Below are 23829 nucleotides of genomic sequence, written 5' to 3' on the forward strand. Positions count from 1 at the left end.
AGTCTAGTGCGTTGCTGGGGATTCGCATCCTGAGGAGGCTGAGCTCCCTTCCTGGGGTAACGGGCACAGAGGCAAGCAGCCAAGCAGTACTGCAAATGGTTTTTAATCATAATTAAATAGCTCCTATGCACGAGACACAATGATTGAGCTGTAATTAAGGTCCCTGGGACCCAGACCACTTGGCTGAGCTTCCTGGTGGTTCGGCTGCAGGCCCAGGAGTCTGTCCCCAGTGTAGCGTCAGCCCATATTGGGCCTGTCCTCCACAGCCAGCAGTGCCTGGGCTGCTCTCAGCGCTCCACGGCCAAGGCCTCGACCTCGACCTGCTCCTCGGGGAAGGCGATGTCGAAGATCTCACGGTAATGCTCCACGAAGTGCACCTCCAGGCCCTCCGTGATGAAAGCAGCCAGATCATAGAAGTCCTTCTTGTTCTCAGCTGGGAGAACGATGCATGTCACCCCAGCGCGCTTGGCCTAAGAGGGAGTTCCAAGTCAGCTCAGGGCTGGGCCTGGAGGAAGGCAGCAGATGTGCTCCCAGAGGGAAAGTGTCACTGGGAACTGTTGTGGCGCGTGCCGAGTCCACTGCCATCCCCATCTCAGGTGGGGAACTTGAAGCTCAAGGTAATGCTCCAGTAACTTGGGAGCAGGAGCCCTGCCTAGGCCTCTTCCCAGACTCCTGCCACCCCACCCCCCCAGCCTATGTCTTCCAAGTCTGAATATGCAGGGAAAACAGTTCTGTAGGCTTCTAGATTAATCACAGCAGCCACAGCTTTACATTCAAAGGTCCCGCTCTGCAAGGACATGGGACGTGAACACTGAATACAACTAAAAACGTAACCAACACACTTTTCCAGACTTACTGGACATCCTGCCCTACCCGTGCAGTGGCCAGCGTGGCTAAGCCTAAGTCAGGTTCTATCCCTCCTCTGCCCACAGCCCTTCCATGGCTCCTACCTTCCTTGTGGTAAAAGCCCAAGTCTTCCCTGTGGCTCATAGAGGGCCCTGCACGACCTGCCTCCCTTTCTCCTCAAGCCATACAGGCCTCGTCCAAAGCAAGCACAGTCCCACTGCAGCCTGTGCACTGGTCTCCGTAAGCCTGGACTCTGTCCCTTACAGGACAGGGGTCCCATTAGTCTCCGTGTGCTAGAGCAGCGGCTCCAAGGGCCCAGCACATCGTGACTCCCTGAACCTCTCACTACCACCGCCATTTTATTTGGGCAGCTAGCCGGTCTGGGGACCTGAACTCTGGACCTTGGTGTTATCAGTACCAACTAAGGTAACTAGCCAGCCCTTACCACCATTTTAAAAACTGAGGTCCAGAGAGGTAGCTGTGGGCTCCAGGGTACACGCCTAGAAGTCCCCAGCATGAGATGGTCCCCAGCCACTCCTCCTCCTGGCCCATAACTGGCCTTCCCATCAGACTGCCCACCCCCCACCACTTTGTAGGTACTTGGTGGGTGTGTTCAGGTCCAAGGTGGGATGGGAAGGTGAGAGGTGGGGAGGGGCAGAGGAATTGGCTGGAGGAGGCCAGCCCCTGGAGGGGATTCTGGGCTCTTCACCCACCAACAATGCCCCCACCCACCAGCCTGCACCCACGGCTCTCAGTTGTAAGAAGCAAGAGACCCCACTCCTAACCTCCAGGGCTGAGTCCCACTGGCATGGAGATGGAGACTCCTTTGGGAGGTTCTTAAACATTCTCCAAAGTTTCAAAAAGGCTGAAAGCTGTTGAGCGGGCAGCTAGGGCAGCCTTGGGTCCAATCCCATTCCCACCCTGAGCCTCACTCTCCTCATCTGTAAAATGGGCTTGTTACTCTTACCCCACCCATTTGTGAGGCTTAAACACAGCAGATGTGGTGTGGAAGGTGGACCTTAACCTGTCTGCGGGGTGGGAGGGGCAGACACTCACCGCGATGGTCTTCTCCTTGATGCCTCCGACGGGCAGGATCTTACCGGTGAGAGAGACCTCGCCAGTCATGGCCAGGTTCTGCCGCACCGGCCGGTCCATGGCCAAGGAGAGCAGGGCGGTGACGATGGTGCAGCCAGCGCTCGGGCCGTCCTTGGGGGTGGCACCCTGAGGGGAAGAGGCAGGTGGGTAGGTAGCCGGCTGCTGGGGTGTGTTGGGAAGTGCCCAGGGAGAGGGCTCACCTCAGGCACATGCAAGTGGATGTGCGAGGTCACCAGGTATTCATTGGTGGGGTCGCGCAGCATCAGGAAGGCCCTGGCAAAGGTGTAGGCGATGCGGGCACTCTCCTTCATCACCTCCCCCAGCTGGCCTGTCACCTCCAGACTGCCATCCTTGTCCCCCTTGGTTTCCTTCTCTGGTGGCCGCCTCGGGGACGTCTCGACAAACATCGTGGAGCCTCCTGGGAGATGAGGGAAGCCTGTGAAGCCTGGGGGGCCTCTGACCCCCAATCAGCTGCTACCCCCACTCCTCATGGCCCACCCTCATCCTTCCTGTCCAGCATCCTTGCTGTCCCCACAGCCACCTCCTGGGGCAGCAGATTCCAGCTGCAGGGACTGTGTCTATATAAGCAAACCAAAGCTGGCCTCTGCCTTCATTTCCCAGCAGGACAGCACGGTGAGCCCAGAGCCCAGCACTGCTAGGTATAGCCCTAGTGCACAGACCCCCAGCCGTTTTCTGCCTGCTGCTGTGCAGGCCACAGCACTGCACCCCACGGCTACCAGCCACAGCTACCACACACCCTAGGCAGCTGCTACCCCCAGACCTCTGGGACCCAAGACTCCCCATCGTGCTGTGAGGGACACATGAACCCCCTCCCAACCCCATGTGGTGTCTCTGGATGTCTCCTGCTGTGAGGCCTTACCCCTCCCCTCACCTGTATACCTGTCAACGTGTCACCCAAATAAACTTGTTGGGTGCTGCTGCCACGGTGCATGTGGGCACATCTTTTCCCTAGGTCAGCCCAAATCCCTTGTGCTTGCTACATACCACCCATCAGCTGGGAGGCTGTTCAGAGCCATTTACAACTCACAGCACAGCTGCGGGAGGTGGCACGTGCTGGCCAGCACAGGGATCTGAGCCTTTGACCTTGGCGTTAGCAGCACCATGCTCTAACCTGCTAACGTGTGCTTGTTCTTGGGTAGAAGCAAGTGGCATTAGATCCTCTCAGTGTGACGACCGGAAGGACAGGGGAGGACCAGACACAAAACCACTAGAGCTGCTCACCCATGGCGGTCCAGGCCAGCCCCATGACCACACCAGGCGGTGTCACGTCATACATGCGCTCCACTGTGAAGATGGGCTTCCCTACGAAGTCCTGCAGGTTCTCAGGCGTCACCTCCACGGCCTCGGCCTCGCCGCTGACAATCTTGTAGGCTGACTTCCGCAACACCTGGGGTGGGCAGGTGCAGCGAGGTGGCCAGGTGGGTGCGGGCCGGGCACAGGGACAGTGCATGGAGGGACAGGGCCGCCGCTCACCTTCTCCACCTGCTTCTGCAGGTTGCGAACACCGCTCTCCCGGCAGTACTGCTTGATAAGAAGGGTCAGCACGTCCGACGACAGCTTGGCCTTGCTCTCGTCGAGGCCACACAGGGATCGGGCCTGGGGCACCAGGTACCGCTGCAGCGGGGAGTGTGCAGCTGTCAGGGGCTGGCCCTCTAAGGATCCCTGGGCCAGGAACCAATGCCTTGATATGGACAAGCCCAGAAAAACTTAAAACCTGCACCTGTACTTTGCTTTTTGTTTTGTGCCTGTATTTTTGCTTTTTGTTTTGTTTTTGTAATACTGACTGCCTTTTGTATCCCCTTAGCCCCGGCCACGTGGATTCTGAGAAAACAAAACCTAAAGCCCCAGAAGAATGTAACCTATATAACCCTTTGCAAGCCTGAAGTCGGGGCTCAGACTCTGGAATGTGAACTCTGGGCCTGCCGGTGTAATAAATCTTTTAGTTCTCCAACACTCCAAGTGACGCTGGGTTTCTCGGCAGTCTGTCCTGTCCCCCTAGCCTGGCATAGACTCCCTGGCTGCACAAGTGAGATCAACATGGTGGACCGAGGCCCTGCCCAGCTGGAGCTCCCGTCCCTGCGGGTGAGCAGCGCCAGAGCATGGGGAGGAGGCCCAAGGTAGACAGGGTGTCGGGAAGGCTGCTCCAGGAGAAGACACCTCAGCTGCAACATGAAGAGTGAGGAACTGGGGACTGGCAGGCATATGTGGGCAGAGCTCGGTAGGCACCAGGCTCCAGGGGTGAGCCCAGGACCTGCAGACTTGACCTCTTCACCCCTGACTGCCAGGCCCTACTGCCTCCCCATACTCCTGAGGCCCTATGCTTGCTCTGTTCTCTGCCGGGATCCTCTTCCTGCCCTGCCCTGCATATCACTGTAGATGCCACTTCCTCCCCTGCCCTGCATGTATTCTAGATGCCACCTACTCCAGGAAGGCCACCCTCATGCCCCGGGCTTACCCCACGTAAAGGCTGAGGGCCAATGTGGTAGCTGGTAGGTTATGTGGCCATTACCGTCAGCAGATGGGGACCGGTTTGGGAGGATCCAGGGTCCCCGACAACCCAGCCCCACTCCTGCCAGACAGTCCTGAGCTCTGACTGCACGGCTGAGAGTGCTGGAGATGCAGGGACGGACATGGACACACACACACGGACACACACACGGACACATACACACACACACACCCCCACTTGCCAACTGACACTAGGGCCAGTCTTGGAGCCTCAAGGAGTCCCCATGCTCTTCCCGCCTTCTCCTTGAGGGGCCCCTGCAGGCACCTCAGCCATGGCCTTTTCCTGCCCTGCCACCCCCTGGAACTGAAAGCTCAGTCTTTGGGACTGGATCCCCCAGGGGACTCAAGGCTGCTGTCAGGGGCTGCAAAGGGGCTCAACTCTTCTTGGAAAAGCAGGCACAAGACCCCTCTGGAACGGAACCCTGCAGTCCCCTCACTGAAAGCGCCTCTGCACTGTGTCCTTCCGGGCAGGACTCACAGCTCTAACCCAATCTGGGGCTGGCAACGACACCACCCACACCTGGGCACTGGGAGGGTGAAGACCTGCCTGTACCAGGGAGGTGGTGTCCATCTAGAAAGTAGAGTTGGGGCCCCTCCGCAGAGGCAGCTGCGAGGCTTGGGGAACCCGAGTGTACAAAGGTTTTAGTCTTGGGCCGTAAAACCCGAGACAGGATGGTGTCGTTCATAGCACCTGTTCTCAGGTATCTTTGGTTTTTCTGTTAAGCCTCATCTACTTCTCCTGGAACACGTCACACTACACTAGGCTGGCAGACCCTGCTCTCATCAGTCTGTCTCTCTGGAACGGGAACTGTGTTGGGAGGCAGGGATACTGCAGACATCAGTGCCGGCACACTGGGCACACTGTGGGTGCTTAGGTGCTTCCTGAGCCTGAGCGGGATGCCCCTGCTCCCCAGGCCTGCGACAGCAGCGTGGGTCAGCCTCACCTCTGCGATGGCCAGCTTCTCCTGCGCCACGTAGCCGGACACGTTGATCATCTCCATGCGGTCCCTCAATGGCTCGGGGATGGTCTCGGTGACATTGGCTGTGCAGATGAACAGCACCTGCGGCCGGTGGCAAGGTGGTGAGGGCTGGGCGGCCGCCCCTCCCTGCTGAACCCAGGCCCCCGAGCAGGTGGGACATGCACCTTGGACAAGTCCACAGGCACATCCAGGTAGTGATCCAGGAAGTTGGCATTCTGCTCCGGATCCAGCAGCTCTAGGAGCGCCGATGAGGGGTCACCCTGGTAACCCCGGCCGATCTTGTCCACCTGGGGCAGCAGAAGACAGGTGGCATGGGCGCCCTGGCCCCCTCCCCGCACTCCTCGCAGGGAGACCAGGGGGTTGGGGCCTCAGAGGGGCGGCTGTGGGCAGAAGGATCCCTCCCCTTGTCATCAGAGCCAGCTGAGGCCACCCATGGTGACTTGGGCTTCATTTCTAACATGGACTTGTGGGGTCAGGGCTGCCTGAAGCTCTGGACTAGGAAGGTCCAGGGACCACGTCCGACCCGAGGAAGAGTGGTAGGGTCAGTCAGCCTCATCCACACAGGTGCTGTGGGGCAAGGGGCCCATGGCTGCCCCTCCCCACCCACACCTCGTCTATCAGGACCAGGGGGTTCTCAGTCTTGGTCTTCTTCAGGCACTGGATGATCTTCCCAGGCATGGCACCCACGTAGGTCCGCCTGCAGGAGAGGGCACAGCGGGTCGGCGGCTCACTCGGGAACCCCAGCACCCACATGCTGGGCTCTGCCAGGAAGACTGCAGGCCCCCAGCCTGTCATGTGCCTGCCAGGGCTGCTCAGAAGAGGCAGCAAGCGAATCCATGTCGTGGCCACATGGAGTCCTGACACATGCTAGTGGCCACAAAGTCTGGTCACCCCAACTTGCCTTATGCTCATAAGAATTGGGGGTGCTGACATTCCCTCCCAAATCAGGTTCCAATCCACAGCCAGGTCTCCCTTAGTCCCACCCTCAGCTAGCACCTGCTACCCAGATGGTGAAACCCATCTGCATTCCTCCACCCAACAGAGTGGGGCTGGGCCCAGGCAGATGCAGGTGGAAGCCCCCCAGCTCCTCATGAAGGACAGTAGGCATGGCCCGGCCTAAAGGGCCTCAAGTCACCAGAAGTGCACAAGGAGCCCGGCCTGAGGCCTGGCCACGGCCGGCCCCTCCTCTCAGGAGTGCTTGCTGACAAGCTACATGCTGTGTGCAGCACAGGCGCCTGGTACTCGGCAGGGACAAACCAGACCTGAGTCCCGTGCTTGTGCACTGATGCCCAACTGGGCAGACAGACCATAAACAAGACAGAAGATTCATGAGATAGGAAAACTTTATATATGCTACCCCGAAAAAAGAAGTAGGGAGTGTGGAATGCCACTGGTAGGGGGAAGGTCTGTGGCATTTAAGCCTGTGAGTGGGTGGGAAGTGTAAAAAAACATCTTAAGGAGAGGCCCTGAGCAAAGGTGAGGAGGGAGCCACATGGGTGTCTGAAGGAACAGCATGCCAGGCACAGAGAACAGCACGTGCAAAGGCCCTGGGGCATGACTGAGCCTGGCATGTGGGAGGAACATCAAGGAGGCCCGTGTGACTGGAGTGGAGTGAGAGAGAGGGAGGTGGGGAGGGGACAGGGCAGGCTGTGCAGGGCCTTGTGGGCCGTGGAGAAGACTTGAGATGTTACCCTGAGGGAGGCGGGAGCCATGGAGGTCTGTGGGCAGAGGAAGGTCTCACTGCTGTTTACCAGTATGATCCATTTCACCCCAGCAGTCAGTCTCGTCCTTGCTTTGAGAACCTGGACCCTGGTCAGCACAGAACGCTGGCCTGCACCAGCCCTCTTAAGCCCTCTCCCCGATGACTCACCCCCAACATCAGAGGCCACCCAGGCTAATTTAGAAACCATGCCAAGGTCTCTCCTCACCTCAGTGAATGGTCCTTCCCTGCAGCTCCTGGACATTCCCCAAACCAGGGGCTGTGGGGACTTGCCTTAAACCATGTGCCCAGGAAGTGGCCCAACTCAGCCTCCCCTGGCACTGGCTCCTCCTCCTCCAGCCTGCTGCTCCTTCTACCTCAAGCCCCGCCTCCTCCAGCTCCTCCCACCAACTCCTGCTGCTCTCACCAGGCTCCAGGCCGGGGAGGTCAGCAGGAGCGACTACCCATGCGGCACTCAAGACAGAGGAGTGGCAGGGGCTGCACCAGACCAGGGTGCCCTCCCTGACCAGTGGGTCACCCACCAGCCCCAATTTTTAGAGAAGCCAGAAATGTTACTTCCAAACACAGACTTAAATCTTTAAACTCTATGTAAGATGGACACGGGTAGTGATCTCAGAACAGACACTCGATACTCGTGACTCTGCAAGGATGCAGCTTTGCTTTTCAAAGAACCACTGTCTACAGAGGCCCCATGTGGCGGAAAGCCCCAGGGGACAGCAACACCCCCACTTGCCCTTCCAAAGGCCCAGGCAGCACAAAGACATTAGACACAGAGGTTCCAGGCTCTACTTTGAGCCTGAGCCAGAGCCTGATCAGGGAGGAGAGAAACCAGACAGGCGCCAGAGTTTCTCTGATGTAAACAGCACCAGTCTCACTGGGGAGACCATCTCACCCCCACTCTAGATCACAGGATTCAGGGAGGCCGACCCCACCCCTGGTGCTGGGGTAGGGCAAATGGCCCAGCCGAAGCCAGCCTGGAACCCTTGCCAGAGTGCTGCAGCAGCTGAGGGGCTGGGACATAAGCTAGATCTACCAGGGCCTCTTGCCGACATGCCCTCCCAGGGTGGAGATGCGGATTCTCCTGCCAGTGGTGTTTGAGCACCTGGATTCAGCCAGACCTGAAGTCTGTATGCTGCCTGGACTTCTCAGTTACTTCCTCCAGCATGAGCGGAGTTTGCTGACCACAACCTAGTCATTCTAATCTGCATCGGAGCCACCATAGAGAAGAATGCAGCTGACAGGAGTGTGGAGTGTACTAACATTTATAAAGCAAATGTATTTCACAGGGCCTAGCTTCCAAAGCCCTGTAGTTTCAGGTTTAGCCTAACTTTTTAAAATTACATATGGAAATGTTAAGCTTGCAAAAGACAGGAAACTTTCTCCAGGCTAGGGTCTCTGTTGTAGATAAAGAATTGTAACACAGCAAAATTTGGCTCAAGGACAGATGTCCTTGGTGCAGGTTAACCTAAAGTTACTTGATTGTTATGTAAACATACTGAGTAAATTGCTGTAGGAAGAGACAGTATTTGCTAAGAACAAGCTTTTGTTGGTAAATTGACTTAACCTTTTGCAAATTGCATTATGGAATGTCACTTTATTTCACTGATGTTACCAGCTTCTATTATTAAACTATACTTAGCCATAACTCTACCTATGTTCCTTTTCTGTAACTTTCTGGCCTGGAGAATAAATACTGAGAAAGAACCCCAGTTCAGGGTTATTTTTCCAAGGTGGAATGCCTCTCTCTTGAGGGTTCCTGGAAAATTAACCCCTTTGGGGCTTCTCACTGACCCAGAAGAAAGAGGCTTTGAGTAATCCTTTGCGTCTCCATCACCCAGGGGAAGGGAGGTGACAAAGAGAGTGCAACACAGGAAGGCTGAGGCAAAAGGAGAGAGAGCTGTTGGGGCGGCCTACCTGTGCCCCTTGATCTCGGCCACGTCAGTCATGCCCCCGACGCTGAAGCGGAAGTACTCGCGGTTCAGGGCGCGGGCAATGGAGCGGGCAATGCTGGTTTTGCCCACGCCAGGGGGCCCGTAGAAGCAGAGGATCTTGCCCTGGGTGGAGCCGCGGAGCTGGCTCACAGCGATGAACTCCTGTGGGCAGAGGGGGGCTCAGCGGCACTCAGGCTGGCTGCCCCCAAGATACCGGCTCCTGCACTCCAGAGGAAGGTGCCTTGGCCAGGCGAGCCGGGGCATGGAGTTCACCCCCTGCATGCTGCCTCTCAGACATCTGGGGCTGCGTGGAGGGACCGGGCTTGCCCCGGGGGGAGCTGTCATTTGCCACATGGAGGGACAGCCTGTGGCAATGGGACGACTAGGTGCCAGAAGACTGTGGGTGCCCAGGAGCACCATGCCCACGTGGCACCCCCCACACGTTGGAACACAGTGTGTTCTCCCCAACCCATAGCCCACCCACCCTCAGCCAGACGCCTAGGGCCTGGTTGTCTGCCCCCAGGCTCCCTGCTGCTCTGGCTGGTTTCTGTGGTCTCAAGTGCAATTTTGATCCCACCTGGTAAACCACAAGCCCCCAATGGCATGGCAGGCTGGCCTGGGGACCCAGGCTGCTCCTACTGTCCTGAGCCGCTCCAAAGCCAGCCCCTCCACCCCTCACCCCTTCCTTATCCCCTGCTGGCCCCCACCAGCACCCCAGACCCACAAACTCACCTGGGGGCTGCTCTGAGTCATTGACCCACAGCACAGGGCAATCCTGGGCCCTAGGCCCACCAGCCATATGTAGATCCAGACCATGACAGACCCTGCCCCTCAGTCCCCACTCCGGGTGCACTGACCATGTGCCTGGTCGGTGGGGAGGGTTGGCGAGTTAGGACCTCAAGGTCCCCGTAGGGGCACAGTGGGCCTCACCAGGATGCGCTTCTTGACGTCCTCCATCCCATAGTGGTCCTCCTCCAGCACCGCCCGGGCCCGGGCCAGGTCCAAGTTCTCATCGCTGTACTTGCCCCAGGGGATGGATGTGAGCCAGTCGAGGTAGTTGCGGGTGACGCTGCCACAGAACAGACAAGCACCGGTGAGCAGGACGCTCATACCGCCTGGGCTGTGAAACCCAAGTGCTGGGTCCGCTAGGCCTCTGCATGGACGCTGTCAAGAGCAGCGCAACTTGGCAGGTGGGGTAGGACACTACTTTGAAAAGGCACCTTGGCAGGGACCACACCCCAAGATTCCTGCACCCAATACGAACACCCTGTGTCTTGGCAAAGCACCAGGCACAGTGAGGGGAGGGAATGGCCCAAGGTCAGGGTCTGATACTTGTCAGTAGAGCAGAGACCTGCTGACCTGCTTATCCCCTGCTGCCCAGGGCTGAGCCGGCACCACCACAGAGGTGCTAGGCTTAGAAAAGAGAAAACCAGACCCAGGGCACATGGGGAAACTGAGGTCAGGTGCACTGCCAAGGGAGCGACGATGCAAGTTGGGAGGGTACTCCAGACTGATCCAGGAGCTGAGAACTGGGCAACTGTGGACGGCAGCCATCACAGTCCTGGAGCCAGTCAGCAGGGGGTGTTGGGGGAAGAAGAGGGGGGACTTGGGGGACAAGGAAGGGGACCGCCACAGAGGACACCAGATGGCCTGTTATCAGGCACTGGGGTGACTTGGGAATATGCTGCCACCAAGCTCACACTCTGGCATACAAGATGCACTGGAAGAGGCCAGCACGGCTGGATCCCACAGAGACTGCGGGGCCACACAGTGGGTGGATTTTACTTTAGGGACACACAAAGTCCCTGCAGAAAGGACTTAAATGGGCAACAACACAACCAGACTCATGGCTGTAAAGTCACCTCAGACTGTTTTGCAGAGAATGTTCTAGGCTGGGGGCAGCTGGGGGCCTCACCTTGGTGAGATGTGGCACCAAGGGCGGTGGGCAGTGCCCAGGGAGGGGCCAACAGCCCCCCAGGCAACCACAGTGGGCTTGTCCCCAGAACCTAATGGTAGAACCAGCCACGCAGACCTGTTCAGCTCTTGGGAGGCAGGGAGCTGTCTTGTTCTGCAAGATAAGGCCTGGCCCAAGCAGGCACTTCCACAAGCCCCGAGGGAAGCTGAAGTGCCTGTGGGGGGAGAGAAAGACCCCCAAAATATCTATGTCCTAATCCTCAGAACCCATGAATGTCACCTCGCATGGCAAAAGGGACTCTGCAGATGGGACTGAATTAAAGACTGAGATGTAAAACCACCTTGGATTACCCGGGGGCCCAGGGTCCTCATAAGAGGGAGCACAAGGGCCAGCAGCAGAGAGAGACTGGAGGACGCTGCGCTTCCGGCTTTGCAGACGGAGGAAGGGGCCACATGCCAAGGGCTGTGGGCGCCTCCAGGAGCTGGGAAAGGAGGAAATGGGTCTTCCCCTGGAGCCCCAGGAGGAGCCAGCCCTGCTCACACTTAAAATGAGGACTTCTGCCCTCCAGAGCTGTAGGAGGACAGTGATGCTCTGAGGCACTAAACTTAACAGTACTCTATGGCAGCAGCAACAGGAAGCTCATCCACTGCGCAAGGAAGAGAACTCACTCAGGCATCTTTGGAATGGAAGCCTTTGAAGGAAACCTGCGCCTCCCGGGGTCCTGGTGGAAAGAGGCTCCAGCGCCCCTCTGAAAACTCTGACCCAAGGGAGGGTACTGGCCCAGTAGCCAGAAGAAAGAAACTCAGGGCTAGGTGTTCCAGTTTCCCTCAAGTTTCCTTCTACGGCTATCCCAGGGCCTGGCCAAACCTGCTGCTGGGCCCCAGGGACCTGCCCTGCCTAGAGTTGTCCAGGAAATGGTCAGATCGTTTCTTTCAGGGCTGGTGTCCAGCAGGCTGGATGTAGGTACAGACAAAAGAATCCCACAGGGACATGAGCCCCTCAGCCCAAGCCCCAGGGCAGCCATCCGACTCACAGCCAGCATGCATGGGGAAATGACCACTAGGAAGGCCAGGGCTGCAGGAACACACGGTCGTTTCCTGGCTGACTCTCAAAGCAGCAAGGCCAGGGAGACAGACGCAAGGAGTGTCCTTGGGGTGATGGCTCTTGAATCTCCTGGTTAGAGCACTGGCTTAGAGCCAGGCGTCCCTGGGCTCAGATCCCTCTCACCATCTACCAGCTCAGAAGCTCTGGTCACTGGCCCAAAGACTCAATTTAGTGTGTGTAAAATGGAGGTGACAACAGCACGTTCTGCCCAGGGGTGACTTAGCTGATACACACCAATCACCTGCCACAACAAGAATGTGCTGCAGGGACCCCACCCAGTCCCCTGGCTTGCCCAGGGCTGGGGAACAGAAGGGGTCCCCTGTGAGGGCTGGCCCGCACCCATAGAGGCCCCACGCAGTGCTCACTTGAACTCTGAGGAGTGGTTGTCCAGCAGGCCCAGCTTGCTCAGCTCCTCATCAACGACCTCCATGACGTGCTTGGGGACCACCAGCTCCTTCAGCCGCTCCCGGAACTTCTCCTCGATGGCATCCTTATCCTCCTTCTCCAGGCCCAGCTCCTTCTTGATGATCTTCAGCTGCTCTTGCAGGAGGTACTTGCGGTGGGTCTGTTTGATTTTCTCCTCCACCTAGCAGGGCCAAGAAGCCACTGCTCAGCCCAGGGTGTCCAAGCCTCAGCTTCCCCAGGACTCAGAGAAAAGAAACCCAGGGCACAAAGCCTCCAATTCCTTCCTTTTTTTTTTTTCCTGACAGCTGGCCAGTAAAGGGATCCGAACCCTTGACCTTGGTGTTATCAGCACCATGCTCTAACCAACTGAGCTAACCAGCCAGCTCCAACACTGATTCCTACGGGTAGGAAGTTATTTCCTTTCCAGTCCCAATTATGACAAGAGAAAGGCTCAATTTGATGCTAGCACATCCCCAACACTTCTCTAACAGGCGCCAACCGTTTAATAGAAGAGACAGCATGACGCAGGCTCAGGGCCCAGTACTACCAATGGATCGGCCGAAACTGCCCCCTGTTGTGTTCTGTCACATGTGTTTGGAGAGCTGCCTTTTACTGATAATCCACTGTTCTAGGTTTCCCAATTAAAGATGGGATGTGAATTTCTGAAATACAACTAAGTGAAAGAAGCGAATCAAATCTGAAAAAACGACACTGCTGCTAAGTAACTGGCAATGCAGGCAGGTCACGGATTTGCCCAAAATCAAGAAGGTGGCCTCGAGTGGCGGAGTGACTGGTTTCTAATTTCCAGCACCATCCCCAGGATCACCAAGGCAGAGAAATCCTCTCCCTTGACACGACAGCCCTGAGACCTGTCCACTCTGGGCTCATCGCACTGGGTCCAGTGTGACGTTTCCTCCATTTAACACAGTCTCACAGCTCAGATACCAGCAACTGACTGCATGGTGCCCTCGAACTGGACACATCTGGGCTTGCTGCAGCAGGCTCCTGCTGATGCCATCTCTCCAGGGAGCCCATCCCGAGAGCAGCTGTGCCGCCCGCCCCGCTTACCTCCCGCCCCAGGCGCTGCTGCAGCTTGCTCAGCTCAAACTCCTTCTTCAGGAGGGACAAGGACTTATACAGCCGCTTGGGGATCTGCCAGGAGAGGGAGAACGTGAGAGGATGGTCAGAAGTCAGCATCTGTCTGTGCAGGGGTGCAGGTGTTGGGGAGATGGGTACCCCAAGAGCTGCTGCTGGGAGCAGCCTGGCCACACCTCACCAAGCAAGAGAGGCATGCCCCCTCCAACCCAACAAGGCCAGTTCTGGAAACACGTTCTACAGATAAGCTTCCATAGGCCCACAAGCTGTGCGGGCAAGGACATTCCCAGAAATGCTGTTCACAACAGCCAGAGACCAACGGATACCCAACCCAAAGGACCTGACTCAACAAATGATGGGCACCACCCAGGGGAACCCTATGAAGCCACTAAAAAGAATGCGAGGGATAGATGTGAAATTATCTAGAGAGTCAAGGACAAGCGGCCAGGCTGCATGGCTGCAGGACCAGCACAACATGGGCACGGGTGGGGAGGGTGGGCCCAACTCACGCTGGTCTCCTCCAGGACGTCCTGCAGCTCGTGGGACTCGGCTCCGGTCAGGGCAGCACCCATGTCACTCAGGTAGATGGGGTTATCCACCACCCTCTGGCCAGCCTGCATCATCTGCAGCACCGACTCTCTGCAAGGGAAAGAGGGACCCAGGCCTTAGCATCCTATTCCCTAGTAGCTCTGGGCAAGCCAACTCTGCTGTCCAAGCCTCATCGAGTTCAGAGCTAACAGGGTCTTCCCATCTTGGACTCTAGAGATTCACACCCCCATCCCAAAATGCCATCCCTTGCCAGCAGATGAGTTACCCTACCCCTCAGCCCTCATGAGATTACCTCCCTCCTCCCGCAGCTGAGGACCACAAAAGCTTCTGGCCAAATCCAGGCACTTATTAGCAGGAAGAGAGCAAAGAATCTGGGCCTGGTCAGCCAGGCCTGGGGACTTCTATTCAGCCCTCACCCTCAGGGGGAAGCGGCTCCTCCTGCACAGGGCTGTCCCTGGACCACAAATCCTTCCCCACCCACCCCCTCACCCCCACCAGGTTTCCTGCCAGGATGAAAGCTGAACAGAACTGCCTGCCAACTCCACTGCAGAAAGAACCACAGACAGGACCAGCCTGCCCCTGGGGCCACCAGCTGTGCACTGGGGAGACCCACCTGTAGAGAGGGTTCAGGGCGATGATGTCCCGGATGGTCTTCACGATCTCGGCGGTCAGGGCCTGGCAAATGGGAAGCCACGGTGGGTCACTGGCCCAGCCTGTGGGGGGTATGGCCCCGGGAGCCCCTCCCACCTGGCCCTGGCCAAGGACAGCCTTGGAGACCAAGGAGTGGAGCCCAAATGCACCAGTCACAGGGACACAGGACCAAGAGAGTAAAAACTAGAACAAAAGCCTGTCTCCTTAGACCACTCTGAGCCTTGTTCTTAGAACAAAACTTTTTTTTTTAAAGATGGCCGGTAAGGGGATCTCAACCCTGACTCGGTGTTGTCAGCACCACGCTCTCCCAAGTGAGCCATGGGTTGGCCCTATAACAAAACATTTTAAGGACAAAAGTGGTGAGCTTCTCATTCCCTTATTTTAAGCACCATGCTCATAACCGACACCCCCTTCTCAACCTCAGCCATAAAGTGCCTGGCCTGTGAATTTTCCATTGTCCAGGGTGTGCCTGCATGTCACCAGGGCTTGCAGCCTGCCACCTCCTGGAACCTGGCACCAGGCTCTCTGTACAGACAGTGGGGCCCTCTCTGCCATAGGCGCCGCCAAGGCCTGTCTTCCTTCTTGCCTCCTCTTCAGGCCACAGTGAGGCTGGTGATACTTCTGGCAGACCACCAGACACGGCCATTTGTTTTCAAAGGACCACCAGCGGCCGCCACAGCCAAATGTGAAAACCTCATCACCTGGTATCTAGCCATGGGGTTTGACCCCGAATTGTCTGAGCTAACCTACAAAGGTTAGAAGGAACCAAAACAGGCCAGCCAGGAGTCCGCAGCACACATACTCCAGCAGTGAGCGCCCTGTCGCTCAGAGGTCCTCCTAGTCCTTCTAATCACAGTGTTGATGAGTTTAGTCGTTCATCTTTCTCCTGCTATGAAAGCCTCAAAGAACTTCTAACACTGGGCTGCCCAATACAGCACGGACACTGGTAGGTATTTAAATTTTTATTTTGGGGGGCGGCTGGCCAGTACAGGGATCGAACGCTGGACCTTGGTGTGCTATTTCAATTTAAATGAGTTAAAATTAAATAAAATTTTACATCCCGTTTCTCAGTCGCACCAGCTGTTATTTCAAGTGCTCAGTAGACACCAGAGACTAATGGTGCAGAATTACAGAATATCCCCATCTGGGCGCTGATTGCAAGGGCCCCATGCAGCTTGTGGTGACCAGGACTGCTCACCCAGCCAGTGGCCAACACAGCCAAGCCCCTTGCAGCACCAATGGCAGACATCACCAATCGATCATGGCACTTGTTCCCACCAAGCTCAGCAGCAGCCCCAGAATCCTCAACACAGGGCCACAGGCAACGGCAACCAATCAAAGATCAGACCATAGTTATTGGCTCTGCCTGGCCTGTGTCCCCACCTCAGGGAGGAGGCCAACACTGGGCACACACATAAGGAGCCAATACATTTCAGGCCTTCAATTATCTTTGCTAATCATTCCTACTCACAAGAAAGCAGGCAGGCCACCGCCACCAGAGCCTGCCTACCTCCATCTCAAAAGTTGGCTCAATATGCCACAAGGAAGGCAGGACAGCCTAGGTTTGGGGGTCAGGGTTGCCAAAGGCTGTTTCTTTCTTGCCTTGTAGCTATGGGTCTCCTGCTCCCCTCTGCCACCTCCCAGGCTTGATGGGAAGGAGCTGGGATGGAATGCGCTTTGGCAACAGCTAGAGACCTCTGCACAGTGCACAGAGGCTGGGGCTGGACCTGGGTTCAAATCCTGCCTCCTACCCGAGCAGCTACAGGCCCCAGAGTATTTCCTATGCCCGTTTCAACCCAGTTCTCCCCAGGACTTTTGGGAGAAAATGCACGCTATTCACTCCACAAGAATTTGAGTTTTAGAAATGCCAAACCCTTCCCGAGTGTGAGGCTCAAGGTCACAGGTGACTGTCCTTTGGGAGCCCCAAGAACATGACAAGCATGTTGACCTACTTTCACCTCCTCCGTGACCTGGAAGTCTTCGTGGACAACGTTCTCCACTTCCACCATGAGCACCTGGGTGGGGGCGGCGGCGGGCTCCATCACCATCTCCATCTGGCGTCTGGCACGCAGCTCGTCCTCCGCCTCCTTCTTGCCCCGCTTCGGCTTCCTCCGTGCCTTCTCTTTATTCTCGGTTTCCGGCTCCTCTGGCTCCACCTCTAGCTGTCTGTTGATGTGAACCCTGAAGATGGGAGCAAGGCAGGGGTGAGGCCACTAAGGCTGGAAAGTGCCCTGCCACTGGCCGAGGCCTCTCGGTTCCAACAACTGAGCAGTGCAGGAAGTACAGGAGCCACTGGGGCAGGGTGGCTACGGGGTCCTCGACCAGGAGACTGAGCTGCTTTCTCCAAGCCCTGCAACTAGGTGGGTTCGTGCAATCCCCATGTCCCATGCCAACGCCCCACTGTCCTCCACAATCATTCCAAGTGTCACGGATAAGCCGCAGTACTGAGCTCCAGGGCCTCCCATCACAAGCTATGTCACAAGCTCGGCCGAGCTCCAGCTATCTCTGGAGCTCTGCTGGCCCCACTCCCCATCTCAAACTTATCACAAAGTGGCTCTATCCCATTTTTCCCTTCCGGTCTCAATATGAAGGATGCCTTCTCCAAGAGGCCCTCCCTGACCACCACATGGAGGTGGTCCCGCCTACCCACACATCTATCACGCTGACCACCTTTGCTTCCTCCAAAGCACCCACCCCCACCATATTCAGCTGCGACCTCACTGCTTCCATCTTGGGTCCTCCCCCTTTGGGGCAGTGGGCTCTATAAGGCAGCCCACTTCTCTGTACCAGTGCCTGGCACACACCAGAACCTCTGTTAGGTTTTTAATGACAACAGGCCATCCCACCTCTCAGTTCTCTCCTCTGCCACCTGGGATGCTGACTCAGTGCCTGGCTGATGTGGGCACCCGACCATCCATGAGACAGGCAGAGAGGAGGAGGCTGGAACTGGGTAGGTCCTGGGCAGACCTAGCCTCAGGAGTCAGCAGGCCTTGTTCTGTAAGGCACCTCGTGGGTCAGCAGGGCAGCTAGTGAATGCTTAGTAGCTGCCCATGTCTTTTTTGATTGCATCTTATTATGCTCCCTCTGACTGGTAGATCCTTCTAGGACATGAAGGAGGGGGCCTTGTCCCCACAAGAGAACCCAGTGTGAGCAGATAAAGAAGGGCCTGCAGGCTCAGAGCAGCAGGAACGCCACCAGGACTTTTCACAGAATCAACGCCTGGCACAGGCCATTTCCCAAGTGTGCCTGGAAGCACTGCCCGGCTGATAAAAAAGGCCCTGTGAGAACAAAGGAGGGAGGACTCTAGACTCAACAAACTCCAGGGAGCATCTCCCACGAGGGGCTTTCCAGAACCTTTGCCACGTTAATGACTTGTGAACCTGAAATGTTTCCTGCGTGTATGTGACCACAGGACTATCTGAGGAGCATTTTGGAGGACCAATGTTCCTTGGAACACACCTAGAAAGCTGTTAGCTGATCCAATAAGAGCTTCAACCCTAAGCTGATCCTGTAGACTTTTCTTATATATATATAGTTTTTTTTTTAGTGGCTGGCATAATTATGAACCAATTCTTTTTTTTTTACCTTTTCATCTGGTCATTACAGAGATCTAAACCCTTGACCTTGGTGTTACAAGGTGGCGCTCTAACCAACTGAGCCAACTGGCCAGCGCTGACTTCTCTTAATTTATAGTAACAGCACAAGGGGTTAAACTGGGCTTACAAACATTGCACACGGCCCTTCCGCAGGATGGAGGTAGAAACTGCGCGGACTGACAAGTAAATATATCTGCTTGAGGGAGAAACCAAACACTGCTAGGCTGTATATACAGCATGATCTGCTGGAAGATGCAGATACAGGCATGTGGAGGGAAACCACAGCCAACTGGTGACAGCGCACACCCAGAGATGGGATTGGAGGCAACCCGCTACTTTCTGAGAAGGGAGGGACCCATATGTGATGCGTCTCTTTCCCGTCCCTGGCTCTGGCCTCATTGCTGGTGACACAGCTGCTGACAGAGAGAGGCAGGTCGCTGCTGGCACCTAGGGCTCTCTTCCCACCTGGCCTCACAAGCCCTGCCCCCACATACCAGAGCCCCACGGTAGCTGGCCCACACACCTTCTGTGTCCCATGATGATCATGCGCAACTTGTCCCCTAGGTCCTGCATCTCGTGGATTTGGGCAAATGTCCCCGTGTGGTAGATCTCATCCAGGCTCTCGACCACATCGGACTCGTTGCTAGGGGAGAGGAACACACATGCACTGATGCTCGGTGGGATGTCTCAGCTGGTAGGGAGGAGGGAGAGAAAAGAAACGCCCCTACCGGCTACTAGTGAAAACTGAGCTTCCACAGGTGCTCCAGAGCCTAGCAGAGCCAGGTCACTGCTGTTGCCAGCGGGAACAGCACACAGGAGGGCACTCCTTGCTAAGTCAGCTATGAGGCTGGGGCCCAGATGGGACTTTGATTCTCTTCACTCTCCTATGACAGAGCCTGCTTAGGACCCATGCACCTTCCAACTTGGAAATGGCATTAATTTCCACCCGGAGTCACGATTTCTGCCCAAATAGCTCTACTTTGAAGCAGCCTCACAGGTGCATTTTAACACTAAGGGTGCTCGAGGTTAATGTTCCCCCATCTTCACCATGCATGAAGTTTAGTGCCGTGAGCCACCAGCCAATTCCTCAACCCAGGCTAACACGGTAGTCCAGTCTTCCTGGCTCTTGGCCTGGTCCCCTGGACCAGGTTCCTTGGTTTCTTTTAGGTCAAGGGTCAAAGGTCCAAATTAATCTACAGAGTGGGATTTGTGGCAACTTCAACAAAGGAATGAAGGAAAAATGACACTTACTTGTCATCCCTCTTTAGAAAGACGCCGACATAAGGCTGGGCAAGACGGACTTTCCTTCTTAGCAGCTCAACCAACTTCTTATTTTTAACCTAGCATGACAATGACCCCAAAGTGAAATACAGGCTAGGTTTGCTAGCTGACATTCTGACAGCAGCTCTACTATTTCCTAGATTATTCTCTGGGGACATGCTAACCTGATCCAGGACACTAATCAACATGGTCCAAGAACCCCTGAACCAAAAAAAAAAAAAAAAAAAAAGGACAGAGGTGGCAGTGGAAAATAGTGAAGCAGCATTAACAACAGCAAGCCTTAGCTCTTTCCCACTGCCTAAAGAAAATTCAAAGCAAACAGCCAGAACCAAGAAATTGATTTAACATCCAGTTTCACAAGCTGTTTCAGTGGCAAAATGTCTTGGTATGAAAACCAAAACCATTCTGCTTTTATTCATTTTATTTTTTTGTGGCTGGCCAGTACGGGGATCTGAACCCTTGACCCTGGTGTTATAAGGCTGTGCTATACCCAAATGATCTAACTGGCCAGCATCGTTCTGCTTTTATTACTGTCAGAAGGACAACACTAAAGATGCATAATTCAAACCCCACAGACTGATAATTTCCTCCACTTTACATTAAAAGTATTTCCTGATCATATCCATACGCTATTTACTGATGATCAAAACCTCCAGGATCTCAGCACATTCTCAACGTCATTTCAATGGCACGTTCTGCGCTCATGATGTCTTCTAGGAAACATCTGATGAAGCAAGGAGCACAGATGTCCTCAGGCTCACCTAATTTCTTTCTAGCCTGTGTTAGTTCCCAGGCCAGACCTTGATTAAACTTTTTTTTTTTTTTTTGGCTTTTTCGTGACCAGCACTCAGCCAGTGAGCGCACTGGCCATTCCTATATGGGATCCGAACCCGCGGCGGGAGAGTCGCCGCGCTCCCAGCGCAGCACTCTACCAAGTGCGCCACGGGCTCGGCCCCAGACCTTGATTAAACTTAATGGCCCTCAAATTTTGGCAGCCATCAGAATTACCTGGAGGACTTGCCTCACCCTTAGAGGTTCTGATTCAGGAAGTCTGGGGTGGGGCCTGGGAATGTGCATTTCAAACAAGCTCCCAGGTGATGCTGATGCTGCTGGTCCAGGGACCACACTTTGAGACAGTGTTTTCATTCACTCCCTAACAGGGGATCTTAACTTGTGGGCTGGAAATTCCTGACACTACGGAAGTACTTTTTCTGGGAAGAAAGTCTGTGACATCCAACAGGACCGTACATGACTCACCAAATATGAAGAGCCATTGTTCTACACTCAGAGGCCACTAAGCTACTAGAGCAGATTAGCTACACAGTCAGTGTTAACCAGAAAATCAAGAGTAAACAGAGCTTTGCTAACTAGGTCAGAAACACTGAGTCCCAAAGAAGGTGCCCCCCAATTTTTCCTCTGCCAAAAGCTGACTGCTGTATCCTCAGCACCCGTCTCTCCCCTGCCCCCCCCATCACTTTTTGCTACACAAAGTAACACCAACAGAAATACAGTGAGTACCAAATGCTATCCACAGCGACTCATTTAACCCTCTGGCCAGCTACAGGTGGGCAGACAGAACTCTAGGAAGAATCACCTCTGCTCAGGTGCTGGGAGCAAGGGACATCTGTCACTTTGCAGGGCTCAGAGGACCAGACCTGGTGAACAGTCCTGGCCCTAGGAGCCAGGGAGAGTAAAAAGGACTGCTGGGGGTGGGGTCAAGGATGGAAAAAAGCCTCCAGGGCAAGGTTATGAAATGTCCGAAGCGCACCAAGTTGTTACTGAAGCATACTAAGCACCAGGCAGGATTCTAAATTCTTTAGACATATGACTATATTTAACTCCCACCACAGCTCTGAGAAAAAAGGTACTACTATTATTTCCATTGCACAGATGAGAAAATGGAGGTCCAGAGGAATAACTTACTGAAGGTTATGAAGATAGGGGTGGAGTCAGAATATGACTCCACAGAGTCTGGATCTGGGGCCTGCACTAGTAACCACTACTCAACATCAAAGAAGGGCCACAGAAGGGTAGCTCAGACACACACAATCAGCAGTTTGGGAGAAGAGGTGGAGAAGGGCTCCGTCTGTCCCCTCCCACTGGCTGGCTGTGGCCCCTCTGTACTACCCTTTTCCCTTTCAAGGGATCCTTGAGATTTATTTAGCAGGGTCTGGAGTGTTAGAAGAGAGGCTGGAGGGTGAACGCAGAGGCTGACTCACTGTATGACCTTGCTTAGACAGTTAACAGTTAAACCTTGTCCTCCATGGACGCCAGTTTCCACATCGGTTTAAAGAAAACAAAGAAGAGGGGGTGGGGATAGCATTTGGGTCCTTCCTACTTCTAAAAGTTCAAGTTGCTTACACTCATTGCTTTCTTTCTATTACATCACCCTCATCCCCATTCCTCCCAACCCCCAAGACTCTTGGTCTGAAAAGATCTTATTTGTTTAGTGTCTCTTCCACCGGAACATACGTTCCAGGGTTGGCCCGTGGCTCACTTGGGAGAGGGTGGTGCTGATAACACCAAGGCCACGGGTTCGGATCCCTATATAAGGATGGCTGGTTAGCTCACCGGGTGAGCGTGGTGCTGACAACACCAAGTCAAGGGTTAAGATCCCCTTAACGGTCATCTTTATGAAAAAAACAAAAAACAAAAAACAAAAAACATACGTTCCTTAGGCCAGGGACTGTGTCTGACCAGTTCACTACTGTATTCTCAGAGTCTGCTACATGGTAGGAGATCAAGAGCACGCTGCTGAATGAATAAATGATGTCCTCCTTCCTCCTTAGCCTCCTGTACCATCCCTTACTCTATTATTCCCGGTGGTAATTATAGCCTTCTAACAATATAACTTAGTTACTAATCTTGTTTATTGCCTCTCATTCTGCTAAAATGTAAGCTCCAAAAGCAGACATTTTTGTCAGTCTTGTTCACTGTCATATCCCCAGCATCTAGAACCGCATCTGTTACATAGTAAGCAGTCAAGAAATACTTGTTAAAGGAATGAATCTTGATCTCAAAGGGGCTCGTAACCAGACGGCAGAGTTGCAAAACATTTACCAAGTAAGCAGAAAAATAACTGAGTCGCAGTACTGCTCTGGTTCCTCCAGCCCAGGACTTCTATGACCGGGACTTTAAAGCGGGAGGAATTTGGCTCAAGGTCACCAAGCTGGTGTTGGAACACAGGCCCTTGAGAAACTTCGTGTCTGAAAAAGTTGCGAGGCACGAGGGCGCTACGTGATCCCTCGGTCCAACCCGCTGCTTGCAAAGGTGGGGAAACTGAGGCCGAGGCGGGGACTCTCATTACCTCAATAATCTTGATAAAACGCGGGAACACCGGGTTGCGCGTAATGGCGATGAGCGGCAGGTGCGGGAACACGTCCGGGATCGTCATGGGCGTGAGAGCCGTTATCACCGGACCTTCCCCGCTGCCCGCGCTGCCCCCGGGGCCCCCTTCCTCCGCGCCACCCTCGGAGGCGTCCTCGCCGCCCGAGAATGCACCGCCGCCGCGGCTGCTCGCCTCCCAAAGCCCCCGCCACTGGCCCGCAGCTGCCGGGCCTCGGCCCCACAGCGCCCAAGGAGGCGAGGCGTCGCAGGCCCGCCGGCCTCTGGGCAACCACGCTCCGACCGCAGTCGGGATCCGTCCCCCGGCAGCGGCCAGTAGCGGCCGCCGCAGCGCCCAACACCGCGCCGCTCCCCACAGCCGCACGTAGCCTGTGCCCGTCGCCATAGCCGGGCCATACTGGCGGCGCACTGGACGCGCGTCATTTCCGCTCGCCAGGCTCGAGCGCACGTGACGCTAGACACGGGCCTCCAACCCTAGGGGGCGTGGCCAGAGACAAGGGGCGTGACTTAGAGGAGGGCGGAAGCGGTGCCCGCGCTAGCGGAGAGGGCGGGGTTGGAGTTTCTCGTCACCTTCATTTTTTCCGGATTCCCAGCTAGCGCGCTCAAGGCCCCTTCGGGTCACGTGGAAGATCATGGGCACAGGCCATAGCGCTCGTAGAAAGAATTGGTGTTGCTGCAGGCGCAGCTTTTGGGAACTTGTGGGCAGCTTTGCACAAATACTTACGCGCGCCAGTGACATGCGCACGTTCAGGCCCTGGGGTGCGTAGTGGTGGGCGGATTCCGGCTT

At 55.5% G+C, this 23829-nt stretch overlaps 1 protein-coding gene and 1 non-coding gene across 2 annotated transcripts; both read right to left on the bottom strand.

Moving 5' to 3' along the window:
* Window positions 1-87: 87 nt before the first annotated feature.
* LONP1 (lon peptidase 1, mitochondrial) lies at window positions 88-23427 on the bottom strand. Its single transcript, XM_063112150.1, has 18 exons — window positions 23005-23427; window positions 19668-19756; window positions 18940-19059; window positions 16773-17001; window positions 14783-14844; window positions 14130-14259; window positions 13594-13677; window positions 12486-12706; window positions 10032-10170; window positions 9085-9263; window positions 6060-6147; window positions 5615-5737; window positions 5415-5531; window positions 3436-3576; window positions 3184-3349; window positions 2142-2359; window positions 1903-2067; window positions 88-470 (listed from the first exon to the last, which is right to left on the bottom strand). Exons 1-18 carry the CDS (start codon window positions 23425-23427, stop codon window positions 288-290), a joined length of 2877 nt encoding a protein of 958 aa, XP_062968220.1. The 3' UTR covers window positions 88-287.
* On the bottom strand, window positions 12832-12906 carry TRNAI-GAU (transfer RNA isoleucine (anticodon GAU)). The gene has a single exon. It is a non-coding gene; the product is annotated as a tRNA-Ile (tRNA).
* Window positions 23428-23829: the final 402 nt, after the last annotated feature.

Source organism: Cynocephalus volans, chromosome 10, assembly GCF_027409185.1.
Source record: "Cynocephalus volans isolate mCynVol1 chromosome 10, mCynVol1.pri, whole genome shotgun sequence".
Classification (NCBI taxonomy): domain Eukaryota; kingdom Metazoa; phylum Chordata; class Mammalia; order Dermoptera; family Cynocephalidae; genus Cynocephalus; species Cynocephalus volans.

Coding starts and splice junctions, on each gene's coding strand:
- LONP1 (XM_063112150.1), bottom strand. CDS start 23,427: ATGGCGACGGGCACAGGCTACGTGCGGCTGTGGGGAGCGGCGCGGTGT. Junction 10,171..12,485: donor AACCACTCCTCAGAGTTCAA/GTGAGCACTGCG, acceptor GTTCTGTGGCAG/CGTCACCCGCAACTACCTCG. Junction 9,264..10,031: donor ACGTCAAGAAGCGCATCCTG/GTGAGGCCCACT, acceptor CTCTGCCCACAG/GAGTTCATCGCTGTGAGCCA.